Genomic DNA, 20,349 nt, shown 5'->3' with positions numbered 1-20,349 from the left:
TTGCCCTCTCGGTATAGCGTTCCGTTCCAAAAAAAAAAAACCCCCCAATTCTCGGTGCCCCCAATTCGGGATTTTTTCTCCACCAGTTCCAGAGACAGAGAGAGAGAGAGAGAGGCTTGGGGGGTCTCGGTCTCTGCTCGCCAACCCGGGCCATGTTCATCTCCCCCTTAGCGCCCTCAACTCAGTTTCTCGCCCCCTCGTGACCGTTTCCGCCTCCACAATCTGGGGAGCCTGGAATTAGAACTGTGGAACTGAGGGGTAGATCCCACGCGTCCCGTTGGGGCTTAAGCGCCGTGCGAGAGGGTGCGAGCCGGAGTCGATGTCGAAATACTGATGTGTGCCTCCTCCTTTGGAACCCAATTACTCCGGGGGGCGACTAAAGGGCCAAGTCCAGCAAAACTAAGCAACAAGGCACACGCCTGACACTAGTATGCCCGCCCGTGGATGATGTTGCTTGCTTGTTTTGTCTTGTGCTAGGGCAAAAAGCCAATCTGCTGGGGGCGACATAAAGGGCCGCTCGTCGGCCTACCCCTTCAGCCACACAACTCTTCGTAACACACCTGTCCGGTTTTTTCGCTTTCTTATACAACATCATCGTCCCAATCCTCTGTCTATTCTCTTCGTCATAGCATTGCGTTGCCAGCTCTGTTGTGTCAGTTCTTATAACAAGCCTTCCGTGTCTCCCTAATTCTCCCTCTTTTTTTTTTTTTTCTTCTCTCATACTCAGAAGACCCACACCCTCTCCGCCACACTGCTCTACCAAGCACAACCACACCTTTGAATGCTCTCCTCCTTATCACAAAGATTCAAGTCCAGAAGAAGTTCACGGAGTTTCAAGACAATGATCCGACCCACCTTTGTCGGAGCCATAGACCAGGGCACCACCAGCTCTCGGTTCCTCATCTTCAGCCAAAAGGGCGACATGGTTGCAACACATCAGCTAGAGTTCCAGCAGCACTATCCGCATTCTGGGTACGTTGTCGATCCCCATGATGTCACATAAAAATTTGATGTCATTTGAAATTCGCAACCCAACAGGAAAAGGAAACTGACATCATTTGCAGTTGGCATGAGCAAGACCCTGAGGAGCTCGTTTCGTCAGTAGAAGCTTGCGTAAATGGCTGCATTGCCGAGTTTGAGAACCAGGGCCACACTCGCGAGCAGGTGGTTGCCGTCGGCATCACCAACCAGCGCGAGACTACCGTCGTCTGGGACAAGACGACGGGCAAAGCGCTGCACAATGCCATTGTCTGGACCGATGCCCGGTCACAAGAGCTGGTCCGCAAGCTGAAGCACCGCATCGGGTCCGGCGAGCTCAACAGCCGCTGTGGCCTCCCTCTTTCCACATACCCGTCCGCCAGCAAGCTGTTGTGGCTCCTTGAGAATGCGCCCGCGGTCAAGGACGCCTATGAGCGTGGAACTCTGGCGTTCGGCACAGTCGACTCTTGGCTGGTATACAAGCTGAACGGCGGCCCAGCCCGCAACATCCACGTCACAGATCCCACCAACGCCTCGCGGACCATGTTCATGAACATCGAGACCCTTGAGTACGACGATGACCTTCTTGACTGGTTCCGCATTGACCGCAAGAAGGTCGCACTTCCCAAGATCGTCAGGTCCTCCGACCCCAAGGCGTACGGCTCGCTCACCATGACCGCTCTCAAGGGCGTCAGGATCACCGGATGCTTGGGCGACCAGTCTGCCGCCTTGGTTGGTCAGAAGGGGTTCACCGCTGGCCTTGCCAAAAACACATATGGCACCGGTTGCTTCCTGCTGTACAACGTAGGCCCCAAGCCCGTCATTTCCAAACACGGTCTCCTGACCACGGTTGCCTTTGACTTCGGCGAGGGTAAGCGGATGTATGCTCTCGAGGGCAGCATCGCCACCGCCGGATCCAGTGTCACGTTTTTGGTAGAAAACTTTGGCTTCATCGACTCGCCATCCAAGCTGAGTGTTCTCGCCGAGGAGGTCGAGGACAGCGGAGGCTGCACCTTTGTGACTGCATTCAGTGGTCTCTTTGCCCCCTACTGGATCGACGATGCTCGAGGAACCATTTTCGGCATCACTGCCTATACCAAGCGTGGCCATATTGCCCGCGCCACCCTCGAAGCCACATGTTTCCAGACGCAAGCCATTCTGAAAGCCATGGAGAAGGACAGTGGAAAGCCGCTCACAGAGCTCCGAGTGGATGGTGGCATGTGCGCTTCGGACTTGATCATGCAGGTACGTGTGCAATTCCGCTCTCACAGACTTGGCCGTCGAAGACTGACAATCCATCACAGACGCAATCGGACTTCATTGGTTTCCCTGTCAACAGACCAGGAATGCGTGAAACAACGGCGCTTGGTGCTGCCATGGCCGCAGGGTTCGCAGTGGGTGTCTGGAAGAGCTTTGACGATCTGAAGGATGTGAACAACGACGGTCGCACCATTTTCCGGCCTCAGATCTCAGAAAAGGAGGCGCGCAAGAAGTTTGCCCGATGGGAGAAGGCGGTCGATATGAGCAGAGGATGGCTGAATGAGGTGGAGGTGCAATGAAGTAGTATTTGATTTATGCATGAAGCGCTTGTCATGATTTTTGTCAGTTAAGAAACCTATAATACATCAGCGGTGTTTGCCTGTTCATCATCTCGACCCTGAGTATGCGGACTGCGTCGGCCCAGATCTCCTTGGTGAACGGTAGTGGTGCGAGCATGCAAGGACGCAGACACACTCGCATGGATGCACGATCTGTATTGTGACCATGATATGCACATCTTCCGCGTCGTACATTGCATTGCTCCTAGGGAAGGGCCCGAGAGAAGGTGTTGCGGTAACTTGAACCACACATATCCATGCCGTTCGGCCCCCCAATCTAACATCTCCATGCAAGCGCTGTGGCTTGAGGTATGGTCCATCTCGCATCGTCGCGTGGCCTGCATGTGTGCTCGTACGAGCTGGAGTCGACCCCGCGATTCCGCCTCCCAGGAGCTATGAATGCAAGTCCGGAAGCCCACCGAGGCGTGTAGCATTCTCTGTCCTGTGGTGTTGATGCACCCTGTCGAGTTCCCACCATATAAGGCTTCGGGGTTGTATTACCGGACTCGTTGATCAGCCCATGCAGCGTCTCGGTTTCCAAAAGACCGAGTGAGGGTGGAGACGAGCGGATCGCCAGACAGGATTACTGACTGCCATTCCGTTTCATTTGACATCGCCAAGACAGCAAAACGGAAGCGAGGGGACGCTAACGAGGTTCGTGTCCGTTGGTCACGGTCGGGGAGGGTGTTTGCCTTGCCAAGCCAAGTAACGTCGATGATCCATTTCCTTGTCTGGAGAGCAAAGACTGCAGAGGCCCGCGAGCTTATGTGTGTCAGTCGCTTGACGACCCCAGCCACTAGCAAGTACAAGTAGAACGATTGGAGAACGATTGGGGCCGCTCAGATAAAGTTCTGCCTTCTCCGCATTCTCGTCGACGACCGTGCTTCGCTTCCGGAGACCAACATGTCGGTGCTTGGTGTTTCCAGATATGTATGGATGGGCTCGATCAGCAGCGGTTCAACGGCACCCCTGCAGGAGCGGGGGCAGTCGGCAGCCCGTGAATTCTTCACCAAGGTCTCGATTCTTCGTTAGGCCAAATCACAATTAGCTTCCGACGAGCTCCAACGGAGGAGCGATACGAGAACGGCTAGCGAAGCCCTCGTGGTGGCAGCCCTCAACACGCGTTTCTGCTGACAAGGGCCTTCCAACGCTGCAGCGCTAGGCGCACATGCGGTCTCGGAACTTGGGGAATCCCCGGATTGGAGAAGCTGCGGACGCATGGAAGGCGAGAGGGTGTATGGCGACGGCTCTGCATTTGGGAGGCTATTCGATCCGGAGGTGTCTCGTGATGCCCGCTCGGTGCGTCAAGGCGGCACTTGGCAAGACAGCATGATTGAATGCCAGTCGAAACTGTCCGGCGATGACTTTGGACTGTCCTGATGGAGTGCCATTGATTAGATGGTGGTTGAGAAGCCGGCGAGGGGCGTTGGCTCGACACACACTAACAGACAGACACGCCCTCAACCACATGCAGCCTGCGGAGTTCGTGGCATGGAGCCGCGGCATCTCGCCTCTCAAACCACTTCCCCAAACGAGACAGGCCAAGAATCGCGGGGAAGGCAAAGAAAGAGGCCAATTGAGCGAGGGGGGGTTGGCATCGTCGCGAGTCCGGCAGCCAATGCATGGCATGGGATGATGGCTAAACGGGAGAATCAAGACGATTGAGAGGTCAGAAGTTGCCCTGGCCTCGCCTGTTCTGTCTGGGGCATGAATCAACCACCTAGCCCAGCACGCCAGACAGGGCCCGTTCCTAGGGGCCTGCAGGTGTAAATGCCACCCCCAAGGGCCCGGAGCCGGTGCCTAGAGCTGCCCGCTGTCACGCCTGTAACTGAGCCGCTACAGCCGCCGCTAGGAGTCCCGTCCTCGTCAGCAGAGCGTATATTTCTCGGCTGCTTCAATGGATTGGATTGGACAGCTCCTGATCGTTACTAGTGAGGAAAATAGACAACCAATAACGGACATCGATCCCCCACCTCCGACCCCGAGCCTTGCAGAACAAAATCACCACGAGCCCGGAGGCCAGACTCGCCGCTGATTCGGGCCCTGGAATGACGAGATACTGCCCGCAGCGTCTCCCCAGCGGCGTCGACTCTCTGCATGTGCGATAGGGCACAAGGACGCAGCGCCGATCCAGCCCGGGGACGCCTCGAGCCCAGCACATGCGGACCTGAATCACAGCATGCATCACGCGCCGCTCTCGCTGTCCATGGCCGACGACGACGCAAACTCGGCATCGAGCCACGACGACGGCTCCAGTGCGGACGAAACCACGCCTGCCGTTGCCTCGTCGTCGCAGAACGGCGCTGAGCAGGTGGCCGGCAAGAAGCGCAAGCGGGCCAAGTATCAGAAGACGTCGTAGGTGTTGATCTGCCCTCCCCTCTGCCTGTCCTCTGTGGCATCCATCGTCGTCTCATCATTGGCGTCGCCATTCCATCCCAAAGTCCTCTTCTCATCATATCATCTCATCGCGCCTCGTGTGATCCACATGATGATTTCGCAGCATGAGTGAATGTGACTGCCATTCGATCTGCGTATCGGAACAGCCTCGCTGACCCTTTCATCTCCCGTCTTAGCTGCGAGCTCTGCAAGGCGCGCAAGGTCAAGTGTGACCGTGCCGAGCCCGCATGTTCATGGTGCGCGCGGCACAACCGGACCTGCGTCTACCTTGAGAGGCAGAAGCCGGGCAGCCGCATCGGCTTCAGCCTGGAGCTCGAGGCCAAGGTCAACCGCATCGATGCGTTGCTGCAGAGCCTGGGGCGCCGTGTCGAGGAGCACATCGCCAACGATCATCTACCTAGCGCGCAGACTCAGGGTCTCTCGCCGGCTCTCAGCAGCCACCTGCCATCTCCAGCTGATGCCTATCATCAAGACGGCGCAAGGCTTGGTCCGGTGGGAGCTGCCCGGAGCACTCCTACTTTGAGGCCAAGCCTTGTGAGCCCATCATGGGATGCAAATGGCGCTGACAACTACCAAGACGCGCGGATGCCACCCCATGCCAACTCCAACTCACCCGTGGTGAACAACTCGTATGCTCAAACGTACCCGTCCTCTACCTTTTCAGCCTCTCGAAGAGGCCCTTCGTCCATATCCGCCGTCAACGATTTCCCCCCTCACGACATCGTATACACCATCGTCGATCTCTACTTCAAACACTGCAATCCCTGGTGTCCCATCTTGGACCGCAAAACCACATTCGGCCTCTTCTTTGGGTCGACCTCCCTCAACGAGCCAGACCGTGTGCTTTTGCATGCCATTGTGGCCACAACCTTGAGGTTCCTAAAAGACCCTCGGCTTTCTCCAGAGATGAGAGCCCATCACCATGCAGTGTCGAAAAGGATTGTGCAGATGTATACGATGGAAAACGTGAGCGTCCCCGCGCTCAGGGCCTTGATCATACTCAGCTTGGATGAACTAGGCACATCGAATGGCCCCAAGGGCTGGAACCTGCTTTCGCTTTTGGCGCAAAACGTCAAGCAGCTAGGGCTGTGCGAAGAAAGTAGCGTCTATCTGTCCGTCCAGTCTGACAATCTGCCGCACACGGGGTCGATACGGAGAGTCACTGCTGGACGGCCGGACTCGTGGATCGAGGATGAAGGACGGCGGCGGATGTGCTGGATGGTGTATCTGCTTGACCGATACGCAACGATAGCTACGACAACCTTTGATTTCATGCTGGAAGATAGAAAGATGCAGAGGGTCCTTCCGAGCTCTTATGATCTTTTCTCTAGAAATGTTCCGGTCGAGACGCGGTCATGGGTATCCACGTCCCAGCCGTACGGCACGACTGGATATGCGACCAATAAGCCGGAAAATCTGGGTAGCTTCTCGTACCACTGCGAAATTCTGAGGATACTCAGCAAAGTGCACGAGTTCCTCAAGACGCCCGTCGACATCACATCCTCACCCGATGTGGCCAGCTGGCGGAACACGTACCGATCATTAGACAGCGCACTTGACGGCTGGCTGAGGAGCCTGCCCAGCGACTACAGCAAAATCTCGGCGCTCTGCCACTCTGATCCGGGGAGCCGAGTGGCCAACTGGTTCATGTTGCACGGCGCCTACGTTACGTCTGTTGTGCGACTGCACTCCTCAGCGGCGTATCCGACTGTCAGGTCACACCTCTTCGTCCCGTCGTACTACGCCATGCAGCGGTGCTTGTCCGCCGTTCAGAGCCTGGCAGACATTGCTCGAGATGTGTTTGAGGCAAGTGGCCTGGATAATCTCGGGCCTCCCTTCATCTTTGGTCTCTGGGTTGCCGCCAGGCTGTTGCTGGTCCATGCGGCTTCTATAGGCTGCCCTGTCGACCCCAAGATTGAATTCTTCATTGAGATACTCGGTCATATTGGGCAGTACTGGGAGGTTGCCAGCAACTATGCCAAAATCCTTTCCAGGGCTGTCCAAAGAGGGCGGCAGGGAGATATGAACTTCACAGCCATGCGAAGGTGAGCCTACTTGTCATTGCTCCAGTTTAATTATGCCGCCCCATGTACTCACGCATAGCCAACAGGAGCGCACACGATCTCGCAACGTTGACATCGTCAACGCGGCAATCGGGCTCGGAGCCGACGTCAACACAAGTGACTTCGCTAAGCGAGCTCGACAACATTGACATCTTTGACTTCTTTAACTACCCCAAGCTACTGGAGCCAAGGTCAGCGAATGGCCAAGCATGGCATACTCAGGGCGTCAACGGGTTGACCGGGGAGTCGATGAGAATGCCGGATCCGGAGTCGGACTGGCTGGGATATAATTCGCAGTTTCAATAACCAGTGGTGGCATTGAAGTTTCCTGATTTAGCGTGAATGCTTATGAGCGGCGATACCCAGAACAGCGGTTCATGCGTGGAGTCGGTGCGTCTGGATATGGGCCATTTCTGGTATATATGTCAATGCGTCTTGAATTGTATATAGGTAGTTCTGCTGTTGCGATATCCTTTAGTAAAGATACCATGTACTCCAGAGCATGGTCAAGATTGTTTATAGCAGCTCTGCACAATACTATGTATGCGTGGCATTTATATGCTTTGTATGATATGAAGAATCATATTGAGTCTATTAGACCGCGAAGCACTTACGTAGTTCACAAGCCTACTATGTATCCGATTCAATCGATGAAGCGATTTCAGTGCTCTTTGACTTCCTGGAGTTTTCCAGTCTTGATATCATACACATATCCATAGACCTTCAAGTCCTCTCTCAAGTACGGGCTTTCTTTAAGGATCTTCATGTCTTCAACGACACTTGCCTTCAAACTATAACGCCGTAATCTCAGCATCGGCTTTCATGAAACGAGTCGCAAGAATTGGTTACTTACTCAAGTATCTCGCCAAAGTCCATTCTAGCAATCTCAGCTGCATTGTCGGGTGCCTTTTCAGTCAGAGACTTGCGCAGATAGTCGTTTCCGAGGTGAGTGAGTCCACAGTCTAGCAAACATCCCGTTAGATTTTTGAGTTGCCCAAGGTATCGGTAGGTAGGGGGGAGAAGGAGTGTGATATACCGGTGTGGTGAATGATTATGACTGCCCCGACACCCATCATGTGGTCGACGCAGATGATTGATCGAAGAGCTTCGCTGGCACGGCCACCTGCATTTCGAATCTCGCTGATTTCTGCAAGTGAACAATCAGAAGGTGGTTGATTCTATCTTGGGGCAAGGGGGGGGGGGGGGNGGGGGATTAGGTTGCATACTCATTCCAATTCCTCCGAAGAATTTGTCCGGAAGAACACGAGGGTCACAGCAGGTGACTGTACAAGAATGAGATATCAGCCCTCACTGAAGGCAGCAGACATGGCGTTTTTGTGAAGGGGGTACCGATCATGACTACTCTTGTGCCGGGGGGCATCGTAGCTTTCATTTCTTCAAAGGTTGGCAGAGGCTGGTGCGTTAAGGAGCTTTCCCTATGGCATAGGATCATGGTTAGATGAGTCTTTGCTCGAAGCAGATGGGCGAGGGCTTTACTCGGCGTGTTGGACCAGGCTCTGGACGAGTTCCTCGTTGGAGGCCATTTTGCGTTGCTAAAGTTGATGACGGTGGCAGGAATCTGAGATTGAAAAGAGAAGTGCAAATAGGGAATGATGTAAAGAGTGAATGAAAGCGGATTCGTTGGGATAAAGACCTCTTCTTATACAAGTCTTCCACAGGGCGTACTCCCCTATCATAGTTCTTCCGCATACTTGAAGTAAACGCGAATGGTTTCCTAAATGGGAATAATGTAGAGTATGCTTATTTTGGACTGGCCTATAAGCTTATCTTCTTCTCATAAGAGTGTACAGCTCACGAGTTTGCGCTTCATAGGTCTAGTATCAGAATCAACATCATTGCAAAGCTTGGATATCACTCTACAAAGTCCTGTGAGACGAAGTCCATATATGCGACACTACTTCAAACATGAAGCAGTCACCCCACAGACTTCCCTTGGAAGTCATTAGCAAGTCGGCGATTATACTCTGACCTACTCAGACGAATACCCTTCACGGAGCCTTCCTCTCTCCAATTGGAGGTATATGAAACGCGAGCCGGATGCCCATCGAACCGAGCCTAGAAATAGTTTCCTCACACCACAAAGCCTCTTGCCTCTTATTTTCCCTTCTGAATACCTGTAGCGCCACATTCAGAGGAAATAGTGTTGCGGCTGGACCGTAGAGTCTCATTTCAGGTCGGAGATGATATCGAATACTTTGGCAGATGTCGTTTGCTAGAGTCAACTTTCTGTCCGACAAGGCTGTAACCCTTTGCCTTTTGATGCAGGAGTCGTTGATTCCGTGCTTGTCGGAAAGAGCCTGTAAAGTTTCTATCGATATTTGCACAACCAAGAGAAATCCCCAGAAATGGGACATCGTGTTCGCGACCAAGACATTCGTAAACTCGTATGAGATGGGGAAAGCGGCTCCGGTGTCTGAAGATAGTGCCACGGGCCACCAAAGGAGTCTGGATGCTGCGCTCGTGTGAAGATTCGTTTCCCAGTTCTCAAGACGAAGCATCTGAGCGTCAAAGTCCTCATACAGAGCTACGACATTCTCATTCTGATGCTCTGGGCTGGCGTTGGAAATCACGTCGAGCCGCTGTAAGAGGAACGGCAGACCGGAAATCTGGTCGAGCAGACTTTGCATCAAAGACTTCGGTTCGGATGAAAAGGGCACCGTCCTCCACATGGGCTCATCTAAGTAGGTCTCTCTGCGCTGCTGAATAGCCTCGAGAAGCTGCTCATTGCGTAAGTGATGTCGTGGCTGGCTTATGCGAGTTGCGTTTGACGTACCATGAATACACGGAAGCTTGTGAAGAGTTGATGTGGAACGCCTTCCCTGAAGGCGTCGGGCCCTTTCTCTTGAATGAGTTTGGAGATACCTTGAGTGTGCGCCAGCCATCCATTGTGCTCAGTGCCTCACAGGACCTAGGCAGGATAATGTCAGTGATCTGCATCACACACAGGCAGGAAGTTTTTCATACTTCAGCAACAGTCAAGCATAATATGACCGCCAACAACTCTTCAAATGAGCCCTCTCCGGCGACGCCGATGGTCGACGTGAACAAACGAAGCGTCTCACCATACTCTTCAAGTGCCCGTGGAATCGTGCCCAGAATCGTATATCCCAATGTCTTGGCCGCACACTGTAGAACCTCCAAGTGAACCGACGACCGCGCTGCAATAGCCGGCAGAAGGGTAACCCAAGAACCACAAACCCTCGAGTCAAGACAGGCAGCCGAGCCATCTACGGTGCTGACCAATGACCTCTCCTCCGCCGGGGTGAAATTCTCAATGATGAGGGAGATGAGGTAATCCAGCTCAGAGCAAAATGTCTCGCTGGGCTGCGACACTACCTGATACTTGATTGCGGGTCCCTTTGTGTGTCGACGTCGCCGCCTTGTCTTGCCTTGTTTGGCGGTGGGTTGGGTATTACATGTATGGAGACGAGGAGGCGAGGGTTGAGGATCGTCGGTTGCATGTGCTTTTCTCCTCCGTGATTTGGTGCTCCCGATGTCGCCCTGGAGGAAGATGGTCTGGCGGTGGTAGCCTCCGCAGGTTCGTCCTGTTAAGAGGCATTGGGAGCAAGAGGGGGATTTCCGATCACACTTTTCGGCCTGGTTATCACGATCTGCTGCTCGAAACAGATGGCACAGACTTACCGCTATCCGCCGGGCAGCGCAGGTGCTGCATCTCTTGGCCTTCCTTAAGTCGCTCATGCCCGTCTCTGGCACGATTATACGCTTGGCGCAATATATTTCCCAATGGATTCTTTTGTTTGTTTCCTCTGCTCAGCGGATAGAAGGGAGAGAGGTGATTAATTTCAGACTTGGGCCTGTTGTGACCGCGATTTCCCGATCGTCGTCCTTCTCATCATGGATTTGTCCGAAACAGGAAACAGTTCGCGTTGAAACTTGCAGCTGTGCCCACATAAAGATGACATGGGTTTCAGCCACCTCGGGGAAGATGACAATGTCCAATATATTGCTGAGTTGAAACGAATAATGGAATGAGAAGGTGAGGGAGAGCCAGTATGTAAGTGCATTTCACATTTGATTTGGGTTGCTATTCTCGGAGTATCTGATTGTGAATAGACTCGTTTGAATCTTCGAGTGGATATAAATGCTGTGTGTCTCCAGGTTAGTTGTTTGCACGTTGTCCTGAAGTACGCATCTTATCACACACAGTAAGCAATGCTCACTTCATCTCACTTCATCTCGAAACAACCAAAATGCCCTGGTCATTGTCATTCATCCTACCCTGGACCGCCGCTGGTGCATCCGCCATCACAGTGGCGGCACACACACACACACACACACACACACACAGCTGGGCTTCGACGTCGTGCTGCCCTCAATCAGCAAGAACCCGAGAGATCCCGGCTTGATATTGGCCAAGAGTGGTTGGATGGAAGGCAACAAGCAAAGCCACAGATTGACGTGAGTGTTTCATCCATTCATTTTTTTTAATTCTTTATCAGGGGCAAAGTGAATTAGCCAACCAATGCGAATAGCAATATTGGCAGCAGCAGGGGCCCGTTATAGAATCACGAGACCCTGCGACAAGGCTTTCGCGGCAACCTACTCCATCAGCCAGATGAGATTTAGAATCTGGTACGCGAGGGAGGGATGTCCAGTCATCTTACTTCCGATCTGGGTGATTTCAGCTTGCTTGGATTGAGTCAATTGGTGTGAGGCTAGATAGGGGATGAGCTGATGGATAGACCGAACGGGCAAATTCGAGGATGGTTTCAAGAAGGAGTTTACACGAGATGGAATGAAGCTCGACTTGCATTCAATCTGATTCAACCCGCGCCTGGTCAATGTCCAGACAGTGAGAATACTTACTGCTCCTTAGTCGCGTACGGCTTTGATCAATGGGATCAATCAAAACACTTCATGCAGAGAACAGTGAGAATCTACTCCAGAGTTAGGTGAAGCGTATGCCAGGATATAAACTGTGGATAAGACCAGAGCTCCAGCGTAGTTGTGAGCATGTGTTTGATTATTGTGATAGGTGGACATGAACAGACACCGCATAGATGGATGTAATGGATATGAGAGAAATAGGAGATGGATGCCTAGTAGATTCGAGGCTTATTGAATCTGATACGGAGGTAAGCACAGCATCCATGTGTGGGTGTGGGCCAATGATCCCACACAGTCTTTGCTGAGGAGGGCTCTTCACCACGGCTCATGCGAAGGATAATACGATGCGAATTCCGTACGCACCTTGGCCGGAGGCACGGAGGGCGATCTGTCTGGAATATCAGCCACCGTAAAGAAATGCTACCCCAAATGTCAACTTGGCAGTTTCTGCCCTCTTTTCTTCGATATTCTCCAAATGGGCTGTCTACAACTTCCCAAAGTTTCCTTACTCATGAAATACCCAAAATCTGGGGATTTCGATTCAAGTTATCCCCCGTTGACATCAGATCAGTCTTCAAACCATAAGTGGCGTCTTGGGGTTACAAATCAGTGCAAACGTCCATGGTCATGAGATAGGATACGGCCATGCGCTGTCAGCTTACATGAACACACGAGCGGCCACCCCGGAACTCCAGACACCGCAGATCGTCCTCGTCCAGTGCGGAGGTACAGTATGTGCAGCGCCGGGCATTGCATTCTGGAAGCTGGGGCTAAACAAAAGAGTGGAATGCCATGGGATGTGCCCAAGGGGAAATAAACGCATGATGGTGCCCAGGGGGAAAATATGGACCCGACCGGATTTTTTCATCGATTGAGGCCAATGTATGGGGATTCTTTCTCCATCCAGCCCCTGACTTACCATCAGACGGATGGGCCTGGAGAGACTTGCCCATGGAGAAGAGTCCCAGTTCTTGGAGGGTGGTGAATGGGTCGAAAAATGCGGTTCGCTAGGCACCAGTATTATTCTGCGGGTATTGGAGGAGTCAGCTCCATACGATCAGCTTGGCAGCATCGCAAGCACTGGAGCAAGGAGCAAAAATTGTCAAGTACAGTGCTAAGGGGTAAGGAGAGGCTTGTCTTGCGGGCGAGCTGAAAATAGCTCTTCTCCATGTTGCGTCTCGGCCCAAGGAATGAGAGACATGATGAGGGCTAGACTGATGCAGCAGAGAGAAGGTTAGCGGTTGCAGGTGATGAGCGGGAAAAGACTTGATCCAAATGTGAATGCCTGAGACCCTGATTGATCGACATGAGCAGGGGAATAGAAAAGAGCACATTGGGGGCAGCGAGAACACGTCAGGCGGGAATAATGTTTGGACGGTACATGGATACGGAGTACGGTACTGTACATGCCGGCCTAGTCGCTTGAGTGTCCAGGCAGCCACATTTGGGTTCTGAAGGCGAAGCGAAGGCGAGGCCACGATTCAGTTGCGCCGAGAGTGACGATGAAGCGAGCGGCTTTAGCGCCAGCTGAGGGTTGACGAGGCCAAGGAACGAGGGTCGAATCGAGTTCGGCAAATATTGCGGATTTGCTGGGATTGCAAGATTTGGCGCAGTAACCGAAAAGTTTTGCTCATCGGAGATGTTGAAGGCGAAATGCTGTACGTCCAATTGAATCTGGCGCAGGCATCGCGAGGCTGAGACCGCGCCAAGCGTGAAAACAATCTTCCGACCCGGTTTTCAATATCCTGCACGCTACGAGGCACTAGTAATACCAGCGAACCATGGATATTCTTCATCAACCAGACCTTCGAGAAGCCGCATCGAAACCGCCAGAAGGCGAAAACCAAGTTTCATACGGGCGTCCCAAGCACTGACTCGGGGTTCCACGGCGCTCCATCAACAGCCTCGGTCGCCGCCTCGTCATTGGCCATAGCGCCCAAGAGGCTGCTCGGCAGGTCCCATTAAAGCCTCCATCAGCCTCCATCACCACGACGTCATCGGCGAGGGATCAGCGCCAGGCAGAAGCATTTCGAGGACCCATGGGACGATGGTTTTTCGCAGGGGCGTTTGGAGCGTGAGACCGTCCGATGAGGTGCAGCAGGCGAGGCAAGGGCGCGCTCGCCATGCCATGCCTCCTCATCGCAGCAAGGTTTTTGGCAGCCGTCTCGGGGGGATTTTGAGGGGGATCGTGATGGCTAACGCTCAACATGGGCAGTCGGCTAAACAGAGTGCAAGATGGTAATCTACGAGGCACGCGCGAATCGGTGCTCTGCTGCTTCGTCAATGGCCACAACGGCCAGTGGTGGCTCGATTCCTTGGCCCGATCGATGCTCCCCTGCTAGCCTCTGGTCAAGTGCCGTCTTCCGGCCCAACCGCTGCCACTCACAGCGTCGCTCTGACGCCGCTGCCGAACCAAGATCGGAAGCCCAGCTTGGCGCTAGAAGGCATGCTTGTAGTTGTACTAAGACTACATTGTATGCAAGCGCCTGCTTTTTCGCCGTGGCCGAGCCCAATAAACGGTGGCGGCCAGGGACTTGGGCCATTGTGCTGTTGGAGAAACAGGACGGTTTGGCCTGAAAAGTACTTGGGAGAGCAGGGCAGGGCGAAGACGGCAGACGGAGACGAATTCAACTCCAAAAGCAGGGTAAACGAGGCATGGTCGAGGCCCTATGCGGGGATGAGATGGCACGATGGCTTCAAAACAAACCGACTATGCTTCCGGGATGCGCACCGGTCTAGAACCCCGTTTCCTACGGCGAGAAAGCGATAAGCGCCTGCAGACGAGCTTTTTTCTCGGGCCTGGATTGTGGCACATGTCTCTGCTACATGTCTCGCCTGCAATCATGGCCGAGAACGTGCAGGGCCCCCGAGTGCTGGGTCGTCCGTTCTCGCTGGCTGAGCTGTGTCTCACAGCGCCCCTGTTGCTGAGGATACTGCCCATTGGAGCCGCAAGCATGCGGAGAACATTCCCCAGTCCCCCAAGGGGAAAAAAAAGGAACCTGGTATCGAATTCGGAGTCCTCGTGCTGTGGGATGCCACCCATGCTTCACACAGTACATATACACATGACCGCTCTCCGTGTGCCGGCCACATATTCCGAGAACGGCTGCAAGGACACCTGCCGAGGACGCCATTTCCGATGGCCTTTCGCATACGGCCCAAAGCAGCATCCGCGTCCGTACTGTAGGCCTGTCAATTATTCTGCATTCTGCGCCTCTGTCGTGTTAGCGCGCAAAGGAGGACGATCTCCGAATCAACCTTACTTGTTGTTAGGGTGCAAAACTCTATGGGAGGTGTGATGGAGCACCATGGACGTCATATCGGCTAGCCTCCGTCGCGTGTGGATATTCCCTGCTCCTGCAACGACATGGTGAGACCCCGACTCTCCATTATTGCCTCCGCCGGCCGCATGCTAAACCTCGAGTGGCTTCTTTGCCTTTGTTGGGCGAGGCCTTGAGCGAGTTTCGAGGGAAAAAAGAGGACAGGCTACTGTACCTTGGCAGAGGTCGTATGTCTCCGTTGCTGGACGCTCCTGGTTATATAAAGCCCATGAGTTCGCCTTCCCGGTCCCCATTCTTTTCCCCGACTTCACCTTCCCCATACTTTCTCCTCATACCCTCCCATGTTAGCAAGTTTGTTCTCCGAATAGGCGGAACACAGACTTGCTTCAACATACATCAATATGCCCGCCCATCACACCCATTTCTCGGAGGACCCTCCGCAGGTCCTCAACCAACGTGACCTGGACCTCGCCAATGAGAGGCTGAGGACCACCGACTCACACGGCCAGGGTTCCAGCTCCGACAACATTGAGAAGTCGGAGGACGCTGGCCTTCCCACCGGTAACGCGAACAATCTGGAGAAGCTCGGCACCAACGACAAGTACGAGATCACCGAGGATGACTGCTACGACGAGCTCGGATACTGCTTCCCCACGTGGAGGAAGTGGTTCATCCTGACGGTCATCTTCTGGGTTCAAGTGTCCATGAACTTCAACACGTCGCTGTACTCCAACGCCATTCCTGGTATCGCTGAGGAGTTCCACGTCAGCGAGCAGGCGGCGCGGTGCGGTGCCATGATCTTCTTGGTTCTCTATGCCTTTGGTTGCGAGCTCTGGGCGCCATGGTCGGAAGAGTTTGGCCGCTGGCCGGTCCTGCAGCTCTCTCTGTTCCTGGTCAACGTGTGGCAGCTTCCTGTCGCGCTGGCGCCCAACTTTGCCTCCATCATGGTCGGTCGTGCTCTTGGTGGTCTCTCCTCAGCTGGTGGCTCTGTCACCCTGGGAATGATTGCGGACATGTGGGAGGCGGATAACCAGCAGTACGCTGTTGCCTACGTCGTCTTTTCCTCTGTCGGTGGATCTGTCTTGGGCCCCATTGTCGGTGGCTTCACCGAGAAGTATCTGAACTGGAGGTGAGTAGCCAATCATCGTGGCATTTCTTCTGCTTTGAAACATCCGCTTACACTGCGCTACAGATGGTCCATCTGGGTCCAGCTCATCCTGGGCGGCTTCGTCCAGCTGCTCCACTTCTTCACTGTCCCCGAGACCCGAACCACCATCCTCATGAATCGCATTGCCAAGAAGCGCCGTGAGGCGACGGGCCAGAACATCTGGGGACCAGACGAGCTTGTTCCCTTCAGGGATCGCTTCTCGGCCAAGGAGGTTCTCATCACCTGGGTCCGCCCCTTCAAGATGTTCCTCACCGAGCCCATCGTTCTGGTGCTCTCCCTGCTTTCTGGCTTTTCCGACGCCCTCATCTTCATGTTCATCCAGTCTTTCGCCCTGGTGTACCAGCAGTGGGGATTCGGCACTGTTGAGATTGGTCTGAGCTTCATCCCCATCGGCATTGGCTATGTCATTGCGTGGCTCCTCTTCATCCCGGCCATCAAGCGCAACATCAAGGAGCGACAGGCCAAGCCCAACGACGAGCGTGCTCAGTACGAGTCTCGTCTCTGGTTCCTCTTGTACACGGCCCCTTGCTTGCCCATTGGCCTCATCGGCTTCGCCTGGACCATCCAGGGCCCTCCCATTCACTGGATCGGCTCCATGATCTTTGTTGCCATTGTCGGCATCGCCAACTACGCCATCTACATGGCCACGATCGACTACATGATCTGCGCCTACGGCCCCTACTCTGCCTCCGCCACGGGCGGTAACGGCTGGGCTCGAGACTTCTTGGCCGGTGTTCTCACCATTCCCGCTCTGCCCTTCTTCCAGAACATTGGCAAGTCAAGCGGAAATAACTTGGAGTACGCTAGCACCATCCTGTTCTGCATCTCTTTCGTCCTTGTCGTGGCGGTCTATATCATCTACTGGAAGGGCCCAACTCTGCGTCACCGATCGCCCTTTGCTCAGCGGCTTGCCGATGCTCGCATGGAGCAGACCAACGAAGGCCGCCACGGCAGCATCTCGTACGATCCTGCGACGCGCCGATGTAAGTTGATGCCCATTGTGCTCGCCCCTTTGCGACTTGATGCTAACTCGTCTGTCATAGCTTCTGTCGCATCTGCCACTGGTAGCCAGCAGCGACCCGACAACACTAGGCGCTTCAGCCAGCAGCATCGCTTCTTCGGCGAGAGCAGAGTCACTCCTCGGGGTACTCCCAGAGGAACGCCCGCTGCTAGCCGGCGGCCGTCTGTCAACGTTCCTGCGAGAAAATAGATTGTTGACCTTGAAAGGTGTGGAGGGGGATACGCATATATAACTGCATGGCTTGAACATGAGACTCTTTCGGGATATGAGATACCTGTATTATTGTCCGGCTTTTTTCGGTTGCCTTTTCTCTTGTTATCATAATACCCCGGTCTTTGCATAGCATGGGCATTACGGATGTTTTAATCCTGCAATTAAGGGCCCTTTGGGAAATGGGTAGCTCGGGTTGGCCTTTTTGATGCAAACCCTTTCGAATAGGGAATAATGGAGTAACGGTATCTAAAGCACGCATGTCCATTCGTCTGCTGTGTGATGTTGTGTGTGAACTTTGCGCCGGGGAGTGAAATGGCCTTTTTTGTGAACTTTGATGGTTTTGTAAGTACTGTATGTGGGATTCGAGATTTGCCTGGATGGGATGTAATTGTTCTCGATGGTTTCTAGCCTGGGAAAAGATTATTGGGAATCCGCAGGGACTTTGAACATGGGCGGAGGTGTGCTTCTCCAGGCGGAGAATGAGGAACTAAGGGGGGATTTATTTGTATGCACGGGATTGAATGCCATCTTACTCTGGATACTTGTCGAGTGACCAAGTTGTGTAACCGTCTTGCCCTTCACCTGGCCAACTCGTTTTGCAGTCTCATGCCTCCTCCCTCATCAGATTATGGCGGAGGGGAGGGAGGAGGGGTTATGTGAGGGTTGTGTATAAGGCGTTGGGGGTGGAGGTGTGATGATTGCTGAGGGCTTTGATGTCTCCTGGACATCATACTGTTGCGTGTAAGTCGGTTTTTTAAACCATGACTATTCGTCCGCCTGAGCCATACGTTCGATCGTCAAAACTCTCCCTTCCCCATGGTAAAAAGAGGCTTCAACCCTCTCTTCCCCCTCCAGTGATTCGTCGACCGAAACAAGTCAACACACCCGTCAAGCGTCCATCCCCATCTATCAAGAAACTCTGCCGTTACTTCCCAAGCAGCTATGTCCCAAGGCTCTCCCCACAAGATGAGGCCAGACTCCTTCTGACCAGTGTCAAGCCCGATCATCCAATGACAAAGACTATCCGCATCGTACTGGTGCTTCTCAGATGCTGTGCTCGAGCCGGCTTCGAGGCGTAGTAGGTTGTCTCTCATTTGAGGAAAGGGTAAAATGTCAATCCATGGATGGTGTGGCACGGACCTCTGCAGAGATGTGGGCGAGAGGCTTCCAGGTAATGGAACCTGGTGTGAGAGATGGGCTGAAGACTCGCGTGCGAGGGAGGGTTCGCGAGATGAAAAGGGAGATGGTGTGTCATCTTCTAATAGATCAGTCGGCGATAGTCCAATCATTGAAGTGATGATGCCAAATGCTCGCATGACGTTGAACTGCATGATGCACAAGAGGTGGTCGTTGGACGGCGGAGGCTTCGCGTGGCGCCCGAGCTTCAAGGCCCGGAATTGCGCAGCTACCGCGGCCGGGTCGGTGTACCAGGGAGCTGGCTTGATACGCGCATCCATATTAGGGGACCTGTTGGCGAGTCTCTCTTCAGGGATGTCGAGTCTTTCGGAGTGGTCCGTGTCTCCCGCTGGTGCCAGGCAGCGACCACTCCTGGTTCCAGTTGCTGGAGAAAAAGCATCATCCTGGTCTAGACATTGCGCTGCCGATGTCGTCTCATTGGCAGCTCTGCCTCTTGTCTTGTCCGGAATATCCAGCATCCGCCTTCGTCTGAGTCGATATGCTCTTTGGTTCAGCCGGTTCTGCACTCTTCGTCGGAGATCTGGGTTCGTCGTGCCTCTCCATTCGTCCTCGGCATTGAGCATGTTTGTGCTTTGATGAGAAGCAGACTGATGTACTGTAGGTACTGAAAGTAGATTGTGTGTAGTTCATGAAGACAGCCGGAGTGCCATGAACGACGGCTCATCCCTGTTATGAGTGCCTCTCCTAAGGTACGCTAGTTGATGCAGCCTGCTTACACCTCGATTGTTATTGGTGTAGTGAGCCTCCACAGTTGTATGGCTCGACTGATGGAGTGGCTGGTGTATCAAGTCTTTACATTTCCCATCTATAAAATAGGTGCCATGTCTATTCACCTCGTACTTTCATGAGATCCTTACGGCAAGGTAATCTCATTCAAAGATGTATTCAAAAGCAAGCGTCTTCCTGCGACTTAGGGGTTTGCGACTAAGGGGTCCCGAGCCTAAAGTATTCGAGCTGATTTACCTTTACAGTGAAGAATTGCAGTGCTTCGTACAAAGACCAATGGTGCATCCCCTGGCACTGGTTTACAGGTTGTCTTGGCTCTCGATTGACTTACACTAAGATACATCCACGTATTGGAGAAGGCTACTATTCTTCGCTCGAGTGTCTGTTTTACCGTCTTGACTTGCTCTTCCTCTGGATGTCTTGGATGAACGCAACGCCCTCCTTTGCTTCAATGTCTGGGACAATGGTTTGCCCTGCAGCTGTTCCCGAGGTATTATCGCAGCTCTCGTCGTAATCCGAAAAAGACGTACGACGTATCGATTCGCAATGATAGCCTTGTGGACCAGCGCGATTGAACTACCAACTGATGGACTTTGTGATAAATCCGATCAACCTGTAGCCAACTCCTATGTCCATAGTACGAAGCATTGTGAGTTTTGCAACCGTTTCCCTAATATATCAATCATACGGCAATGAAGGGTTGCCAGCCCTCGTACGCTTCATTCGCATTAATAGAAACTCCAACGCTCCAATTGGCCATTGGCTCGATACCCCCCCCTGAACTCGCTCACAATGCACCCTTCGCTAATACTCCGTAAAATGATGGAAACAGTGGCCC

At 53.5% G+C, this 20,349-nt stretch overlaps 8 protein-coding genes across 8 annotated transcripts; 4 read left to right on the top strand and 4 right to left on the bottom strand.

The window, feature by feature from the left end:
• Nucleotides 1-841: 841 nt before the first annotated feature.
• On the top strand, nt 842-2,537 carry CCMA1212_005696 (putative glycerol kinase; the record flags this gene model as incomplete). The annotated part of the gene is made up of 3 exons (XM_073702945.1): nt 842-972; nt 1,065-2,223; nt 2,283-2,537. 3 exons carry the CDS (start codon nt 842-844, stop codon nt 2,535-2,537), a joined length of 1,545 nt encoding a protein of 514 aa, XP_073558353.1.
• Nucleotides 2,538-4,755: 2,218 nt separating this feature from the next.
• CCMA1212_005695 (uncharacterized protein) lies at nt 4,756-7,342 on the top strand (the record flags this gene model as incomplete). Its single annotated transcript, XM_073702944.1, has 3 exons — nt 4,756-4,931; nt 5,150-7,018; nt 7,084-7,342. 3 exons carry the CDS (start codon nt 4,756-4,758, stop codon nt 7,340-7,342), a joined length of 2,304 nt encoding a protein of 767 aa, XP_073558356.1.
• Nucleotides 7,343-7,697: 355 nt separating this feature from the next.
• Nucleotides 7,698-8,266, bottom strand: CCMA1212_005694 (uncharacterized protein; the record flags this gene model as incomplete). Its single annotated transcript, XM_073702943.1, has 4 exons — nt 7,698-7,827; nt 7,890-7,998; nt 8,073-8,183; nt 8,263-8,266. 4 exons carry the CDS (start codon nt 8,264-8,266, stop codon nt 7,698-7,700), a joined length of 354 nt encoding a protein of 117 aa, XP_073558355.1.
• A 779-nt stretch (nt 8,267-9,045) lies between these two features.
• CCMA1212_005693 (uncharacterized protein) lies at nt 9,046-10,856 on the bottom strand (the record flags this gene model as incomplete). Its single annotated transcript, XM_073702942.1, has 3 exons — nt 10,022-10,856; nt 9,831-9,947; nt 9,046-9,774 (listed from the first exon to the last, which is right to left on the bottom strand). Exons 1-3 carry the CDS (start codon nt 10,754-10,756, stop codon nt 9,046-9,048), a joined length of 1,581 nt encoding a protein of 526 aa, XP_073558350.1. The 5' UTR covers nt 10,757-10,856.
• Nucleotides 10,857-11,444: 588 nt separating this feature from the next.
• Nucleotides 11,445-11,717, top strand: CCMA1212_005692 (uncharacterized protein; the record flags this gene model as incomplete). The annotated part of the gene is made up of 2 exons (XM_073702941.1): nt 11,445-11,476; nt 11,549-11,717. 2 exons carry the CDS (start codon nt 11,445-11,447, stop codon nt 11,715-11,717), a joined length of 201 nt encoding a protein of 66 aa, XP_073558349.1.
• A 1,541-nt stretch (nt 11,718-13,258) lies between these two features.
• CCMA1212_005691 (uncharacterized protein) lies at nt 13,259-13,630 on the bottom strand (the record flags this gene model as incomplete). Its single annotated transcript, XM_073702940.1, has 1 exon — nt 13,259-13,630. A coding segment is annotated over one exon (372 nt), but the record flags the coding sequence as incomplete, so codon positions are not given.
• Nucleotides 13,631-15,587: 1,957 nt separating this feature from the next.
• On the top strand, nt 15,588-17,564 carry CCMA1212_005690 (putative efflux pump kojT; the record flags this gene model as incomplete). The annotated part of the gene is made up of 3 exons (XM_073702939.1): nt 15,588-16,315; nt 16,379-17,337; nt 17,398-17,564. The coding sequence occupies 3 exons, from the start codon at nt 15,588-15,590 to the stop codon at nt 17,562-17,564; spliced, it is 1,854 nt and encodes a 617-aa protein (XP_073558351.1).
• A 645-nt stretch (nt 17,565-18,209) lies between these two features.
• On the bottom strand, nt 18,210-19,348 carry CCMA1212_005689 (uncharacterized protein; the record flags this gene model as incomplete). Its single annotated transcript, XM_073702938.1, has 2 exons — nt 18,210-18,320; nt 18,518-19,348. The coding sequence occupies 2 exons, from the start codon at nt 19,346-19,348 to the stop codon at nt 18,210-18,212; spliced, it is 942 nt and encodes a 313-aa protein (XP_073558616.1).
• Between the last annotated feature and the right edge of the window lie 1,001 nt (nt 19,349-20,349).

Source organism: Trichoderma ghanense (genome assembly GCF_004382785.1).
Source record: "Trichoderma ghanense strain CCMA-1212 chromosome Unknown scaffold_6, whole genome shotgun sequence".
NCBI lineage: Eukaryota > Fungi > Ascomycota > Sordariomycetes > Hypocreales > Hypocreaceae > Trichoderma > Trichoderma ghanense.
The sequence above is the reverse complement of the archived record's forward strand: the minus strand, read 5'-3'. Positions and strand labels throughout refer to the sequence as shown.